General features: G+C 34.0%; 1 protein-coding gene across 2 annotated transcripts in view; it reads left to right on the top strand.

The window, feature by feature from the left end:
* LOC149788558 (uncharacterized) overlaps window positions 1–16,599 on the top strand; it is a 104,543-nt gene extending 87,944 nt beyond the window's left edge. For both annotated transcript variants that reach the window (XM_089974593.1, XM_089974594.1), the window contains exon 6: window positions 14,097–16,599. In XM_089974593.1, the coding sequence (XP_089830719.1) occupies window positions 14,097–14,230 (134 nt within the window). In that variant the 3' untranslated portion in view covers window positions 14,231–16,599. The remainder of the gene's footprint in view (window positions 1–14,096) is intronic.
* Window positions 16,600–18,630: the final 2,031 nt, after the last annotated feature.

Below are 18,630 nucleotides of genomic sequence, written 5' to 3' on the forward strand. Positions count from 1 at the left end.
CACACTGTCGCTATTTCTTCTGAACGGATTCTCATACTGCATTTGGTTTTCACAGAAACACTTCGTGCCATATGTGGTTGGTCATAAATGATAATGAGGTTAATCTGAATTTTAGCAATGATGTGGATGATGTGAAGGTCAGCCATCTTTAAAATCTTTAAATTACTCGTCATCCAGAAGATTATATTGCATAGCTATTGATTTAATTTTAAAAATAGCTGCCATCTTTTTTTTCTGGTTTTATCCAAAGTCAAAAAGAACGAAAGGTTGTATTGATATGAGGTTTTCACGTAAACTTTTACGGTGATCTTTAGTTGGTTCTAGTTGACAAAGTACAGATATTACCTCTAGTATCTTGGAGATCTTCTTATTACTACTAATTCCCAACAACTTGCCATATCACCACGGAATATTTACTACGGATTCTTTTTACAAATAAGGTAGGTAGGCCTTGAATAAAAATAGATGTCTTCTAACATGTTATTAGCGAAACTTTGCATTGGAGTACGATTCAATGAAAGGTATTAGAGTAAGATTCAATGAAAGGTCGTATTAGAGTACGATTCAATGAAATGTCGTATTAGAGTACGATTCAGTGAAAGGTCGTATTAGAGTACGATTCAATGAAAAATCGTATTAGAGTGCGATTCAATGAAAAATCGTATTAGAGTGCGATCCAATGAAAGGTCGTATTAGAGAACAATTCAATGAAAGGTCGTATTAGAGTACAATTCAACGAAAGATCATATTAGAGTACGATTCAATGAAAGGTCGTATCAGAGTGCGATTCACTTTTTATGAGTTGGTGGACAGACTGATTTCTTTACTGAGTTAGTTGACTGACTGACATATAGATCCTTTCTGAGTTGGTGGACAGACTGACCTATAAACCCTTTCTGAAATAGTGGACGGAATGACCTGTAGAACTTTTAATAACTTATAATTGGTCCCAATCTGAAAATAATGATGTCAGAACACCATAATGTTAATAAATAGAAACCGACTTCATTCAACTCTAGTGTTTTTGTTTATCTCAGTATTTTTATATGTATTAATGACAGTAGAATGGAAGGTATTATTGACATATGGTTTTTCATGAAACTCTTGGTTGTAAATAAAAATAATGACCATTAGCTGTGCCGTTGTTTTTGAAAATCTGGCAATTCCTACTTCTCCTGAACAGATTCTCAGATCGCATTACGTTTACACAAAATATTTCATGTCATATAGAGATGGTCATAAATGAAAATGGTGAAACTTTAAACATGATGTGAATGACAGTCATCTTGACAATCGTTCTGTATGACAGTCATTTTGACAATCGTTCTGTAGGACAATCATCTTGACAATCGTTCGGTATGACAGTCATTTTGACAAAAGTTCTGTATGACAGTCATCTTGACAATCGTTCGGTATGACAGTCATCTTGACAATCGATCGGTAGGACAGTCATCTTAACAATCGTTCTGTATGACAGTCATCTTGACAATCGTTCTGAATGACAGTCATCTTGACAATCGTTCTGTATGACAGTCATTTTGACAATCGTTCGGTAGGACAGTCATCTTGACAATCGTTCTGTATGACAGTCATCTTGACAATCGTTCTGAATGACAGTCATCTTGACAATCGTTCTATTACTCCTCATCCAGAAGAGATTAAGTCGTATTGACGTTTTCACTAAAACTACCAGAACTTGTGTATTCAATTTTAAGTACAAATTTACATAGTTAATTTAATTTTCAATATGCTTGACACTAGCCTTCTTGAATCATGTTTTCTTACCCAAATTCCGGAAGGATGAATGGTCGTACTGTCATTAAGGCTTTACGTAAACTTTTCCAGTGATTTTTTGTTGGGTTTAAATCGAAATGGTACATATCTGGCATCCATTATCTTGCAGATTTATTTATTATAACTAATTATCTTGTATCATCACGAACAGTTCACTCAAGTATTTATTACAAAGTAAGGTTGAACCTAAATAAACATTGTGGATAGCTGTGAACTAACATGTTCGTAGCCATCTTGAAAATATTGTATCGCTACACCTTTGCAATGGACTCTTGTATTTCTATGAGATGCACTCTTTCTGAGTTGGAGGACAGACTGACCTGTGGATCATTTCTGAGCTTGAGGACAGTTGATCTATAGCTCCTTGTAATCAGTTCGAATGAATGTTGTTATGTATATTTGATTTAATTTATATTTGATTTAATTTAATTGTTTGTTTGTTAGTTTTCAAATTTTTTATTCCATTACATGCTATTGTAATGTAGCAATAGTTACTGGATTTTACATTTTCCAGAAATTGAGTTTGATCTGACTGTTTTTCATAAACAACTAAAAATAGAAACTTTGTTTGTAATGCTGACCTAGTTCCTGACCTTGATTCAGAATCAGTAAGACTTGAAGTAAACAACTTTTTAAATATATTTTTAATTCTTTCCCAGAGTAAAATTCATTGGTTTTGGCCATACTGGAAGTACGTGATGTTAGGCATGTTAAAAATTTATATCTTGTTCTAGATGATCATGGTTATGTGACCCTCATACAGGAATCTGTTTTGCGTCTTAAATTAGTGTATAATTAATGTAGCTATATTTACCGGATTTGACATTTTCCAGAAATTGAGTTTGACCTGACTTTTTTTCATAAATAGCTAATAATAGAAACTTTGTATGTAATGCTGACCTAATTCCTGATTTTGATTCAGAATCAGTAAGAGTTGAAGTAAACAACTTTTTAATATTTTTAAAAAATTCTTTCCCAGAGTAATATTCATTGGTTGGGCCATACTGGTAGTACGTAATGTTAGGCATGTAAAAAGCTTATTATCTTGTTCTAGATGATCATGGTTATGTGACCCTCATACGGGAATCTGTTTTGCGTCTTAAATTAGTGTATAACTGTTTTAGAGAGAATTTGGGCAATCGGGCTTTAACCCATTGACACTTAAATGTGTTTTGTTGTGACCAGTTTGAGTTCAAGTTTTAATTTTTCTTCAAACTATTTAGATTTCAAGAGATTATTTTTCCCTGGAAATACTTGTGCTCTAAATTAATTCTTGGATAAGGACAGTTATCGACATTTGCACGGAATTCAAACACTAGATTATTATTTTCTGGATTCAGCAAAGAACTGTTGACACATCAGTACGACGCTGACCACAACAGTCATCGCCTTCCATTTTTGGAGTTCATCGGGTTTCGAATTCAGTTTCGTTAGGACTTTTTATTACTAGGACTTCTATTTTTTAATTCTTGGATTATTTTTGGATTTGATTCGTAAAACCGTAAGTTCTTTTTCTCATTTTACCTTGTTTTTCTAGGTAAATACATTTTTGATAAATTTTACAAAGCTTGTCGTCTTCACTCTTTTCTTATTGCGTTTTGCAGGATCCTAAACGTAACAATGTATAATATCGTGTGAACACCATAACTTTAATAACTAGAAACAGATTTCAGCCAAGCCTAATGTCCTTGTTTATTTCAGCAGTAATGTGAATCAGTTTGATAATCTGTGATATTTGACCTTGGAGCCAAGGTCAGAGTTCATAGACTGTGTTCTTCATTGAACTTGAAAAGATGGTGACAAGGACATTTTGATTAACTTTTGTATTGCATTTCGGCAAAAAGCTGATAGCGATCACTCATATATTGATTTCAGTGGCAAACACTGCAACTCGGGGTCTTGATTGAAGGAATTTCAAATCTTTGTATAGTGTTCTTTCTGTTTACTTATAATAATAGCAAACTAAATGTAGTCTCGATAGATTAATAAGAAAGTATAGATTCGCTGACCTTTCAGTGCAGGTTTTTTATGTCAAGGGAGGCAGCTCAAGTTTAGGTAAATGATTGGACATAGTTATGTCACTTGATTATTCCTCATATAACATTTCAAATGTTAATATTAATTCTCTTCTGACATAAATAAGAGAAAATGCAGTACAAATATAAAGATTATTGTTATATGTATTTGTGACAGTAAAAACAACCATGACTATCTCAGTTATTTTACCTGATGTAGTGTACATCAGTATCGTTCGACTCTATAATCCATCTGTATTCTGAATGGTTATATATGTTGTAGTGTTAATCAGTATCTGATACAGTAAGTCAGTGTCTGATATGGTGTAAATCAATATTGCATGTAGTGTAAATCAGAATCTCATGTGATGTAAATCAGTATCCAATTTTCTTTAAATCAGTATATTATTAGGTGTAAATACGTATATAATGTGGTGTAAGAAAGTATCTTGTATGGTGTAAACATGTGGTGTAAATCAGTATCTAATGTAGTGTAAATCAGTATATAATGTGATGTAAATCAGTATCTAATGTAGTGTAAATCAGTATCTAATGTAGTGTAAATTAGTATATAATGTGGTGTAAATCAGTATCTTCTGTGGTGTAAATCAGCATATGTTGCCGTGTAAATCAGTATTTAAGTATCTAATGTGATGTAAATCAGTATCTAATGTGATGTAAATCAGTATCAGATGTGGCTTAGATCAGTATCTCATGTGGTACAAATCATTATCGCATGTGGTTTAAATCAGTATCTTGTGTAGTGTATATCAGTGTCTGATGTGGTGTATATCAGTTTCTGGTGTGGTGTAAATCAGAACCCGATGTGTCAATCACAATCTAATGTGGTGTAAATCAGTATCTGATGTGGTGTAAATCAATTGCTAATGTGGTGTAAATCAGTACCTGATATAGTGTTAATCAGTATATAATGTGGTTTAAATCAATACCTGATGTGGTGTAATTCAGTATCTGCTGTGGTGTAATTTAGTACCACTCAACTCTTTGTGCTATTTGTATTATGAATATTTTTAGTAACGGCTCAAATATGTGATGAATGAAATAAGATTGGCTGGATTTTATGAAACCTGGTATGTTTCAAATCTGATGAATAAACTATATGAATGCAAGTTTGTCATTTAAACTAGAATGGCTTGTGAACAGTTCAAATAAATACTTATCATGGAATAAAAGCATAATATCTGGACAATGCCTGGGAGACTTGTTAATTTCGTTTCGTCATATTCAAGGTCAAAGGTCGTGACTAAGACTTTATTATCTTTATATTGTAAACATGATAACTTGAGCATATAAATGAAAAAGGCCCATAAAACCAAGTTCGCTATGTTGGAATTCCTCTAGACTAGTTTCACTATTAATTCTAACAATCTTTTTTATGGCAGGGCAGCAGTCTTGTTCTGGTCATTATTGTTTTTTGTTTATTATTAAGAGGTTTATTAATAGACAGTGGATAAAACAAACGTCTGCCGTCATATGTTTAATGCGAAACTTACCGCCGAGATGCTTCATCATGACAATTCATTCATCAACTTTCTCGTCGCAAGTTGGGTCAGTTCGTTTTCACTAGCGAAGGTTCAGATATGTTAACCCTATATACACCTTAGCCGATGGAACAGATATATTGGTGCTTTGTCCTAGCGACATCTATTGGATTTCATGAGTTGCCTCCCTTAGTATGTAATGTCAGCTAACCAATGGCGTTGTACATTATACAAAGGCCGAAAATGCTGGGAGTAATTTACCTGAAAGTAATACTTTGGAAGTTTAACATCTTCAGTATGACTATGTACCAGAGGGAAGGTATTACAGGTGTATTTAATTGAAACGTATTTGTGCAAACACGGACCAGCACTGGAAACTTGCTTATTTATCAGTCCATTCAAGCTGTGTGCTCCCCTCGTCTCGATCTTGTAGGAGGAGTGTTCAAATTTGAACAGCATAATTTGACTGGATGCGGTGGCTTGTAGATGGGGTTATCACATCAGAACCTTGGCTTGCGAAGATGGAGTCACTATAGCTAATGGTATTCGTCTGCCTTCCATCTTGATAGCTGTGTTTATTTCATCTTTTATAGCAACTGACAGTAAAAATTTTAGACTGAAAGAAAATCTGGCATTAATGAAAATGATTTGTTTCTGATTGCAAGAAAAATTTGACATTTTAAACCAAGATCAGATATCTAATTTAGACTGTGAGTAGTTGGTAGATATTCATGAAAAACACTTTGCCTTAAATGACTATTGTCAAAGAAAAAGTTAAAAACAAAAACTACAAAGGAGAAAGGTATAAGAAAAGTTAGTGTTTCACAGGAGATGTAATACAAACAGGAAATGGGATTTTCCAGGAGGGATAATTTTGAATTCCGTGACAATAAACATTGTTAGAAAAGAATACGCATGTTAAAATATTTTGCAGCGATCTGAGTATTATGAAAGTACATCCTGTATCACACAGACACAAAAGCATACATGATCTCAGAAACGATGTATTGAATTTAATACAATTCCTTCATTTGGGAGAAATTTGGTCCAAGGGAAGAATGACTGTTCAATATATTTAGACAGAATCTTTTTATATAAATGTGATTTATTAATTTATTATTTTTTATAACAGAACCTAAAGAAAATGAAGATAAAGCATTATATCTGCTATAAAGTTCATAATTTGCCAAAGAAAAGAAAGCAACATTGTTATTGAAACAGAGGAATTTCAAATTGCATATATAATCATATGGTGGTTGATATGGGGGACATTAAATTGCTTATATAAATATGATTTGATTAATAAAGATGTGTTAATAATCTAAGGTCTTAAACTGAGTAATAAAAAAATGAAAAGCAACAAGTTTACTCAAATTCAGCTAATAATATATTTTCCTACAACAATGTGAAAATTTAAAAAGAAATGACAGTACTGTGGACTAAATCCGAAAAAGTCCTAAATGCTCTATCACAATTCTAGAAGAATAGAGTGTTCTGAACTACTTGCATTATATAATGTGTTGATGTGCCAACAGCCTTGAATGGCTTGATGTGCTACCAATATTGATGTATAGCAATTATATAATGTAAAATGCCTTTAACTTAATTTTCCATAATCCCAAAATGGTGATTTATTCCGAAAGTATCAATGAACACTTTGCAATTCGAATGACTAATTGAAATAAGTAACTCTTTTCCATTTTAGTCAAATAAAAATAGAATACCTAGATAATTAAAATTACATTGACAGATGTGTTATGAATGTCATAAAATATGCATAAGGCAATATAGTCCATCTATGCACGTGAAAATGCATCTGGAATCCGATTATCTTTTCACCGGATGTTCCTAATGCCAATGTATTCCTGTAGAATCAATATCTGATTTTTGCTTTTCATTTTGTTGATGATAGTAAGGGAGTTGTGATAACTATCTACCATAATCCGAGAAAAAGCTGAACTAATATACACTTCAAAGTGTTGCCATGGCAACATCAAAGCCAAAGATTCCTTCTCAATTGTGGAATCATTCTCTGGTGCACCATTACGTATAGCCTTTGATTTATTAAACATCTCCTCATAATTTATCAAACACCTCCTGATAATTCTCACACCAATGAGAAATCGATATATTAATCAACAAATTGACCAGAATCTCAGAAGTTATGGAAGCCTTTGTGCCAAATTTCGATAATATTCCGCCATACCCAGACATCGTCTCAGTTGCTTTTTACTAATATACACTTGAACTGTAACGTCTTGACCATAACTTCTGCAAGTTTAACTTCACCTTGTCTCACAATATGTCCTACAAATGTAACACAACGATGGCAAAATGTGATCTTTCAGGTGACGTTGTAGATGACGACGTCATCAATGTAATCTTCACATTTATCTGGATCTGATAGTGGCATGTTCATGAAATCGTGGAAATTTGAATGAGAACCTTTCAGACCAAAAGGGCACACTTTATATTCATAACGTCCATCTCGAGTTCCAACTGTCGATAAAAAAAATTCCATGAGTGGAATTTGCCAAAATCCTTTCAAAAGGCCAAACTTGGTGACATTGTTTGCTTTTTCAATTCTGTCAATCTGTTTTTGGTTACATTGTTTGCGTTTCTGTAGTCTTTAGACACGCAAAAATTATTATCAGGTTTCGGTACAAGAATACATGGTGAACTCCAGCTACATTTACTTGTTTAATAAAATCATTCTCCGGCAAATATTGAATATCCTTTTCCAAACGTTCCTACTTTAGAAGGTTCATCTTGTAAGATGCTCTTTCATGGGTGTAGAATCTTCAATTTCAGCGTCGTGGTAAATTGTATTTGTTTGTACTGGATTATCGGGGGAAAGTGCTCATATTAACAGAACAGTTGTTTTGGTTCACCTTCGTATTGTGGCTGCAGAAGTGGACGTTTCTATTTCGGATTGTTTAATAGTTCCGAACTCCTAAGACTAGTTAAACCGAATGTATTGCTATCCGATTGCATGTCATCGTTTAAATCCTCACTGTATGGGACGGAATGACTACTATGGCTATATCTATCGACATAATTTTTTAACATGCTCTTAAGACAGAGTTTTTTTTTCTGTTTCCGTAAGTATTCATGATATAATTTAAGTCACTTACTTTCTTTTCAATTGAATAAGGATAATACAGCTTAGCCTGAAGAAGATTTTGATGCAAGGGCATGATACAGAATCCCATCACCAGGCTAAAAGCTCTATTTTGATATGGATGGGATTGGTAGAATCACCAGTACGTGATATAGAACCTTTCGATATGAATGGTTCATAATTCACAATGATAAAATTATACTACGTCTAATTGGACCCAACATATGTATTGCTTTCCATACGTGACCTCTTGGAAATAAGAGGGTTTAGGAATAGCTTTATCTTGTTCATTTTGCTTATTTTGCAATCTATAGCATTCAAAGTTCCCTTTCTTCCTACATTTAACGCACCTAGGAAGGGATAAGGATTTCTGACCAGTCTCGCCAGTAGAATGATTCCTAAAAGATGTGCCAGATTGTGATTTAGATGTACTAGTACGAAACTTAGAAGATATGTCATGTTTACCAAAACACTGATGAGAGAAAGTCTCGTTGATAAATGAAACTTTGTAAGTCAGGGAATAATCATCAGCTGTTGTAGCGGTTTGCTACTGGTGGTATGGTATTATGGGATTGTACCTTCTTACAAAGTGTCCGCTTTATTTGGATGTCGTTATCTAGAGGGTGATCGCCCTATGTATTGTTGTCCGGATCGAGTAAATTTTAAAATAAAGTTGAAAGTATAGATGGAATAAATAGATATCTGAGCAGACACATAAAACAGAATGACTCGAGCCCCCGTATATGGATAAACAAAATTTAATCAATTACATAAACAACTAGGATAATACATTACATTTGGATGATACGCTTCTTTTTTGGAATAAATCTTTCACAGAATTTCAAATACAAATATATTTATATAAATAGTCGATCTGTTTTAAATGATAGAATTAGTTCATCATATAATTGAGTGAACGATCGAAGTCATTGCCTTGTACAACTTCATAACATGCTTATCCCGGTCCACTCCAACTTCACTATGGTGGTTCCTCCAGGTCCTTTCGCTTTTTCCCCTTCCCGATCTCCCTACTGCCTCGCCTTTTATCGGCCCTCAAACTTTGTGTGGGTAGGTGGATAAGTAAGTAGATACTTTAGTGGATACGTCCGTGGAGCTATCTACCCATAGAAAATAAACAGTGACAACCTATATACACTGTCATTTGTACTAATGGGAACAGATCATTACTCCCCTCTCGTTACGTTAGATATCGTTCTATCGGAATTCAACCGACCAAAGGCTGTCTGGTCAAGCTAAGCATGGCAGACCATAAGCAAACCTAGTTTCACAAGATTAATGTACTTCCTAATGGCTATTTCATTAATGATTCCCATTAACATTACACGAGACATAACGGTTCCGTTCTAGTCTCAATTACACAAATGAATGAATGAAATTCATTAAATGATTAAACTATGTTATTTACAGCGAACACACACATTCAAGTCCTTAGCATACATGAAATATCTAAGACTGGTGAAGTCAAAACGGATTCTCGTAATTCATCAACTAACGTAAAGCATGAAATCTTATAATACCCAATTCCTATACAAACAAGACGACTAATTCAAACAATTCGTCAACTTATATAAAGAAGATCATTTTACGAATTCAGATATCTGAACTCACCAGTTATACACACATCAAGAATATTGATCTACGAATTTAAACAAATCAATTCATGCAAACATAAACAATTACATTCAAGCAAATCATTATATTGGTACCAACGAGTTTTGTTCGCTTCTACCGCCAAAATTGTGTCCATTGACTTTCCACATATCCGGTCCCTCAACCAATGTTTTACGAGAGAATTTCTTCCAAATTCAGTCTCGAAGTATTTTATATTTTCACTCATGCAGGAAAATTGCAGACTGACTAGACTTCTCTCGATGAGGCAATTTTATCCCAAGAAATGTTCGTGTGGAAACCCCACCCCTTATTTAGCGTAACCAATCAGGATTAAATATATTTACAGCCATTTATAACAAGGCGCCAAAAAATTGCGGTCAGCTTGACTTATAGGATTGCAAACAACAGATCTGGAAATTTTCAAATCTGACAGTTCCGATATAAAATCTATGTTAACCGTCAATTTTCTAGTCGTCTAACAGCAAAGTAAACAAAGGCTTAATTAAGAATCACTTCCTTTCCCGACACAGACATTAGAAATCATTGCAGTATAGCGATTTAACTAGCACCTGTCCCCATAAATCTAATTGTTTTCTGGCCCAAATTAAAATTGTGCTCTTCATAGATCGACAGAAATTCGCATCCTTACAGCTGAATGAGACTTATAAGATATGTCATTTTTTACCGAAACATTGATGAGAGGAAGATTTATTGACAAATTTAACTTTGTAAGTCAAGGAATAATCATCATGAGCAGCAGCATCTAAAGCTTCGACCTCTTGCTCGTCATTATGAACGCAATTCTTGAACTCCTCACTTAATATAAGCTGTCTGAGGTTATCGTAATATTGATCAACCTTCGTTTCTGATCAGCACCTACGAAATTATTGTTTTATTTTCCCGTGAAAATTAGGCATGAATCTGTCTGGGGGGTTTTCCCCAAAGCTACCAACATACATTCCTTAAGCACATCAAACTTAGAACGTTGTGGTACTGACAGTAAAGTGTGTACTTCACGAGCTCTGTCAATATGTACTCTTTGTGATAGTAAATCACAATGTTCTCTTGGCCATTGCAAATTTTCAGGAAAATATTGATCTATTTCTTTCTCTTTGAAACGGGGTACTAACCTAATAATTTTGGTAACAAGAAACCCTGAAGATGGGTGCTAAACGGACGAGTTATTTTTGCCTGTACTTCCAATTATTTTAATATAAAGAATTGCATTTCATTCTCTTCGTCACGCAAATGCATTTCCCTCTGTCTGTCTGTCTCTTTCTCTGTCTGTCTCTCTCTCTCTCTCTCTCTCTCTCTCTCTGTATTTCCTACTCTTTTACCTCTCTCTACATCTCCATCTCTTTGCTCTCTGCATTTGCCTCTCTTCTCTTCATCTCCTTTCTCCGTTTATGAGGCCTAAAGCGCTCTCCGTTACGGATCACTGCCATCTCACATCTGTCTGCGTGGATTCGAGTCTCGGATTCGGCTAATGTGGGTATTGAGAAAGCTTGCCAGTAGCTTCTCGTGGTTCGGTGGTTTTTTACGGGGTTTTCCCAGGTTCTTCCTCCACCATTATTACTGGCCGCCATGTACAGCCTATCGTGTGCTGAAAAATGGCGTTAAACCCTACAAAAAAAAACCACACAAAAAAACAAACAAAAAACGTCAACTCTCCGTTTATTCGTTGTTGTTGATGGCACGTGACTATTTGAACTCTGATGTCATTGACACGTAGGTCGCGGGATTTGTGTAGTCCTGTGTCTCGGAATGTAAATGGGGAGTCCCAGGTCAAATTTCATCAACGCTATTGTTCTGTCAGCGGATTAAAGGTATAACAAATGCTCTACTCGCAACAGCTAAGAAAATAAATGATATTCCTATCGATTTCATTCAGTTATATCTCGGTGAAAGTTCGCTAAAGTTTGCTAGGCCGGCTAGTAAGCGGCTACCAAATGGTGTCGGCGAATTCCAACTTTTCAATACGGAATTGACTCTGACCCTACAGGTTACACCCCAACATAAATGTCCAAAGATCAAAAATTGGGTGGCAAGGGTCAGAGGAAAGTCGAACTAGATTACTAGGAGCATGGTATGATCTGTTCACGATTGTTATTTACATCTGCTTCTCAAAAACTTCTAACCAGAATTTGACCAAATTTGAACGAAAGCATTATCAAAGCTCATTCACACTTCTTAAAATGATGTCAACCTGCTATCATATATGCCCCATGTTATAACAGATAGGTAGAATTTTAAATGACTTCTACTCAAAAATGCTTAATATAATTTGACGAAACCCACAAAGCATCCTGACATAAAGGTCATTAATATTTCATCATATGATTAACTGATCTGCCATAAAATATGGCTGCCATTATAAAATATAGGCAAAACTTCAAACAACTGCTCTAGAATCATTCATCATCATTAACCATTTTAATTGACATTACTTTGGCAGATTTATTTAAATGATGCCAATCCACTATCAAATATGGCTACTGATATAAAAAATAAAAAACCTTAAACCAGTTCAAATTTACCAGCCCAACATGATTTTACCAAATTTAACAGACATCATCCTGGCAGAGATGACTTTACAATTTTACCAATACCAAAATGCAGAAATCCATGTGAGCGATATCAGCCCTGCTTGGTTCTCTTGTTGATGGTAGCTGACCATGTTTCTGGATAGCTAATGGACACCATGGGGAAATGAGTAAATTTAAAGTCGTTGTTTATGTTTGGATACATATGGGAACATCATGGGGAATTGGGATAATATATCTGAATTGTGGGTTTTTTCTCTCTAGATACCTAAAGGAATATTATGGCGAATTTAGTTAATTTAGGTGCATTGTTTGTTTTTTGTTTGTTTGCTCTAGATACCTAAAGGAATAGTATGGCGAGTTTAGTTAATTTAGATGCATTGGGGGTTTTTCCCTCTAGATACCTAAAGGAATATGATGGCGAATTTAGTTAATCTAGATGCATTTTTTTTCTAGATACTTAAAGGAATATCTCGAGGGTGGTTAATTTAGATGTATTGGAGTTTTTTTTCCCTCTAGATACCTAAAGAAATATTACGGCGAGTTTAGTTAATTTAGATGCTTTGTTTTTTTTCCCCCTCTATATACCTAAAGGAATATCAAGGCGAATTTAGTTAATTTAGATGCATTCGGTTTTTCCCTCTATATACCTAAATGAATATCAAGGCGAATTTAGTTAATCTAGATGCATTGTTTTTTATCTAGATACTTAAAGGAATATCTCGAGGGTGGTTAATTTAGATGCATTGGAGTTTTTTTCCCTCTAGATACCTAAAGAAATATTACTGCGAGTTTAGTTAATTTAGATGCATTGGGGGTTTTTTCCCTCTAGATACCTAAAGGAATATCAAGGCGAATTTAGTTAATTTAGATGCATTGGTTTTTTTCCCTCTATATACCTAAAAGAATATCATGGCGAATTTAGTTAATCTAGATACATTGTTTTTTATATAGATACCTAAACGAATATCATGACGAGTTTAGTTAATCTAGATGCATTGTTGTTTTCCCCTCTCTAGATATCTAAAGGAATATCATGGTCAGTTTAGTTAATCTAGATGCATTGTGGGGGTTTTCCCTCTATATACCTAAAGGAATATCATGGCGAGTATAGTTAATCTAGATGCATTGTTTCTTTATTTTTTTTATCTAGGTACCTAAAGGAATATCATTGTGAATTCATTGTTAGTGTAGCTGAGAATGGCCAAAGCAATGCTACATTAGTTTCAGTCACATGAAATTATGCTTTCAGTCACATGACATTGTGCTTTCATTCACACGACATTATACTTTCGTGTATTGTTTTGTTCTCGGCTGTCAGCGATGTTAGCAATATGATTTGTGTAATGCGTTATGATTCTTAATGGTGATAAAAATGGCTAACAGCGAGAAAACAACATAATATCTCCTAAACAATCAGTTAATGTTTCCAAGTAATTAATGCTGTCGCACATTTGAATTATGTATTATTATGCAATCTGTCTTACAGAGAAAACGTTGAAGAATCCTGGAGAGGGGAGAAAACAATCCTCACCTGCTGATCAAAAAGCTACCTACAGAAAAATCAATGAGAGAGAACAAGAAGAGACCAAGCGAATGCTAGCAACACATGCCAAATCGTAATCTACTGACGGATTAAAGAAAACAAATAAAAGCAGAAGGATCACAGAAAGAAACAAACTAAAGAGAAAATCGTGAAGATCAACTATGGCAGAGTTCAATAAGCATTAAATTCGATTAAATTGTAAATTAGTGATAGCACATATCGTAACAATGATATATTGTTGTCTGATTCAACGTGATAATGATATCAAAGAAAATATAAATCATCAAAATCGTATAAATTTTAGATTGTGTATGTAAGTGTGAGTGTGTGTATGTGTGTGTGTGTGTATGTGTGATTTGGATTTTTAACGTAGCTTTAACAAATTTTCGGTCATACCGCTACGATGTCTGCAGTGTGGCAGTTTATAGTGATGTCTAGCACTGGAGCATCATGCCGCAGACATGTAGCATGATGTTCTACAAAGTCACATTATCCTGACACCAGACCGACCAGTCCTTACACTAACTATTAATGCTGAGCGCCAAGCCAGGCAGCTGTTAATACCCTTTTTAAAGTCTTTGGTATGACTCGGCTGGGGATCGAACCCACGACCTCCCGCATCCGAGGCGGACTCTCTAACCACTAGGCCGTCGGAGCGGTCTGAATTTGAGATTAAACACATCCCTATCTTATTAAAATGGTAACGTAATATTATATTTGTGGAGTCAAAGGTTGCTGTCCTATTAGGTTTCGTCATCTGGATAATTACATTTTTATGGTTCTTCAGATTCACGGGATGCTTAGGGTTGTATCAACAAATTATTTTCATTTTAATTTTGAACCTGTGAAATAAATTTGATTCTGCTTGTATATAAAGAGAAAGAACATGAACTTTGCAATTTTATTCGTGAAAATGGGCCAACAGTGTTGGAGCAGAAATTGATTTTTGTTCCTGTTTTATCCTAGATTTCTTATTCATTATTTGTTGCATTGAAAATTGTTAAATCTTTTTCTCAAGTGGAAAGCTCACCTGGACGCTATTTTGTCAGCTTTGTTGACAAATTACCATTACATTAGAAACAATTTATTTTGTTGACAAAATTACCATTAAATTATTTAAAAAATTATTTTGTTGACAAAATTACATTGTACTTTGTCAGGCAATTTTGAAATTTGTTTTCACAAATCAGTTCATTGAGTCCAATGCCTACGATCACTGAATATCAAATGTATACGATTATTAACACACCCAAAACACCTTGGATTAGGTATAAGTTGAAAATAATTGCAGGTGAGCTATCTGAGATTTGTAATGATTTCAGAAGCATGTGTGTGTGTGTGTCCTCTAATTATTGTTACACAAGCTTTTACTTCACAGCAAATAATCTGTTAGCACACGTTTGTTATCACTATTCCTCCTAAATTTGAAACTTTGCACACAAATTCGTCCCATGGATTAGTCGTCTATTATGAAAATGGTACCGCTTAGACATCCCATATGGTCACCACAGTTGCTAGCTTGAAAATCGTATCACTACTCCTTCTGAATAAATGGTCACTTCAACAAGGGACTTTCTCAAGAAATGATGGTAATCTTAAAAGTCATGGCTGGTGATGTCGTAATTGTGCTTTCATGCTTGGTATTAAGTATAAACTGTAACAATCTGATACCAAATATAGCCACCATAGCACACGTCTAGACCATCTTGTTATTATTATTCATCCAAAACTGAAGGCCATATCAACAGTGGGTTTCCATCAGAAGATTTCTTGTGATGCCTTGTTGGCCCTAATGAAATTGGTTCCAGGCTGACATCCATTATAACTATGATCTTATCTCTAATTTCTGTAAAATTCTTTTTTTCCAGTAAAGCGTCAGTTCTTTTGATTTGTTGATTTTATTTGTAACTGACACAAGTACCTTTAGTCAGTTCGTCCATTCTTTTACATGCTTCTTAAGGACAGTATATATGCACATAAATCATATTTGTATGCTAATATGGCATTAAAAGATGTGCGTGTGTGTTAGTGATTTGTCATTTGTAGGAGACATATTAATTTATCCAAGTGTACATATCAAAGTAGAGAAAATGCTACTATACACGCAAAACTTTGTTATGATTATTTCAGAAATAGTTACAGTTTTCTACAAAGGCATCGGAAGAAAGTAAGCATGTTCGTTTTGTTCTTCCTTTGCATTGTAATCTGATATGCCACTCCAGTATTTTTCATCATTGTTTTTGGTAATCCAAAGATATGCAGCTGATAGTTATTATGCATTTGCCGAGGTAGTTTGTTTGTCCAACTTCTCTCTGAACCTTAAAATCTGAAACTGTTACTTTTCTTTATGTAATTTTTCAATTCAAAAGTCTTTTGCAATGCATATTTTACATTAAATAAGCCATTTTGTTCCACCTTTTGGTTTACAGATAAAAATGGATTTCTGCTTAAGTCTTATCTTTTTCTGTCAAGCATACGTTTTCCAACTACAAGAGAAACTCTTCCAACATTGATTAAATTATTCCGATTAAACTTGAATTCAGCAATATCAATAATATTAAGTCCCAAGTTAATGCTGTACAAATTGAATTGTCCTAGTTAATACTGTGCAAATTGAATTGTCCTAGTTCAATGCTTGCTTGGCTGGGACCAACTTAACATTAGAAAGACTAAAATAATTGCACACTAATATCTCAATTTTGTTATGTACTCACCACCTCCATCTGTCTGTTATAAAAAGTTTTTCCGCGAATTAAGCTAGTTCGCCACCATCTACAGTTACCAAACCTTGTGAATGGCTTGCACTTCAGGTAAGGAAGAACTATATTGTTGAAGTGAAAGGTCCAGGTCAGTGTAACTAAAAAACAAATTGGTTTTTAAAAATAACATTAGTTCTACATTACATACAACAACTGCACTTTTTTGATTGTCGAAGGCATTCACTTGAGGTGATTTTGAGGTCATACATCAAGCTCACTGTGACTGTAAGAAAACTGGTTTTCACAAGCTTGATTACACATTTCGAAATTGTACAGTAATTTCGACTATATTCCAAGTGCAATTACATCCTCCTTGCTGCACTCAAAATTAAATAAACATGAAATTCCATAGCGTCGTTTTGATAATTTTAATTGAAGGACTTGATATTTATCCCACATAATGATTTCAAATATTCAGTGACAGAACAGAAAGACTTGCAGATGTCAACACGCTTCTCCCTCGCTATTTCTATCCGATGTATTTCATGTACAATTTACACAGATGAATCCAGTCCATAATCACGAAATTTCGTAGAATCGACAAAAATACCAAAATCTATTCATTCCAGGTCAAATGGAAAAGTTGTTTCAATGCGCATTCATTCACAATGTAAATTTCAATTTTAAGTAGACCAAAATACAATTTTCTTTCAAAAGTTATGTCTAGCGCGCAACTAAGTTCAAATATATCTGGGTGTAGTTATATGCACATTAATGTTGTTGTTGTGTAATGATGAATCTGTGCTTGTGTATTTAGTTTGGAATACGGCATAAATTCCGTTACTTTGTTTCTTGTAGTGTATTTTATTTATAAAATTAAGCATTAGGTAGAATAAGTAGAATAAGAAAAATGAGCAAATAATAACAAGGTTACTGCATTTGTATGGGAAAATATGAACTCGTGTTGTCGGATGGATATACTAAACTCCCAAGGTCGTGCAGTATTCCGTCTGAAAAACTCGTTCATATTTCCCCATACAAATTCTGTAACCTAAAAATATTAAACAATTGTCGTGGCATCTAGTATATAAATATCGAAATATTCACAGACATATATATATATATATATATATATATATATATATATATATATATATATATATATATATATATATATATATATATATATATATATATATCACTTTTAAAGAATTTATGAGTATTTTCATTTTATTGCTAGTGGAAGGAAGCGTTTCTAATATTGCAAACTAGATTAATTCGCAGTTTCTTTTAATTGCATCATACAGTTTTGTCAAAGAGCCTAAAATATGTATGATATGTCAATTACATATCAAATTAATCTTGATAAATTAATCAACTTAGTGATTATCTTGGAAGCGCAATGACTTAGGCTTGCCCAATGTTATAGAAAAAAGTGTAAAGTTATTACTGGATATTATGTAGGAAAAATGGAAGTCGATGGCATTGAGTAGGCCATTTATTGTGGATCAAGTGAGCAGTGCGTACTATACTGATGACGTAATTAACTGATATAATACATGTAGCAGCAGCGAAGATTATAAAGGATAAATTAGAGATTGGTGTTATAATATGCTAATGGCATAGACACTCACCGATTGTGAGAAGAAATACAAAAAAAAAAACTCCAGAACAAAGCAGTAGCAAGACAGATGACCTGATGTGATACATTTGCCAAAGATATTTTAACTAAAGAATTGGCAGAATAAAGTGCCTGCGATCATTGAATATCAAATATC

The sequence above is a fragment of the Sinohyriopsis cumingii genome, chromosome 11 (assembly GCF_028554795.1).
Source record: "Sinohyriopsis cumingii isolate HCF-2022 chromosome 11, ASM2855479v2, whole genome shotgun sequence".
Classification (NCBI taxonomy): Eukaryota; Metazoa; Mollusca; class Bivalvia; order Unionida; family Unionidae; genus Sinohyriopsis; species Sinohyriopsis cumingii.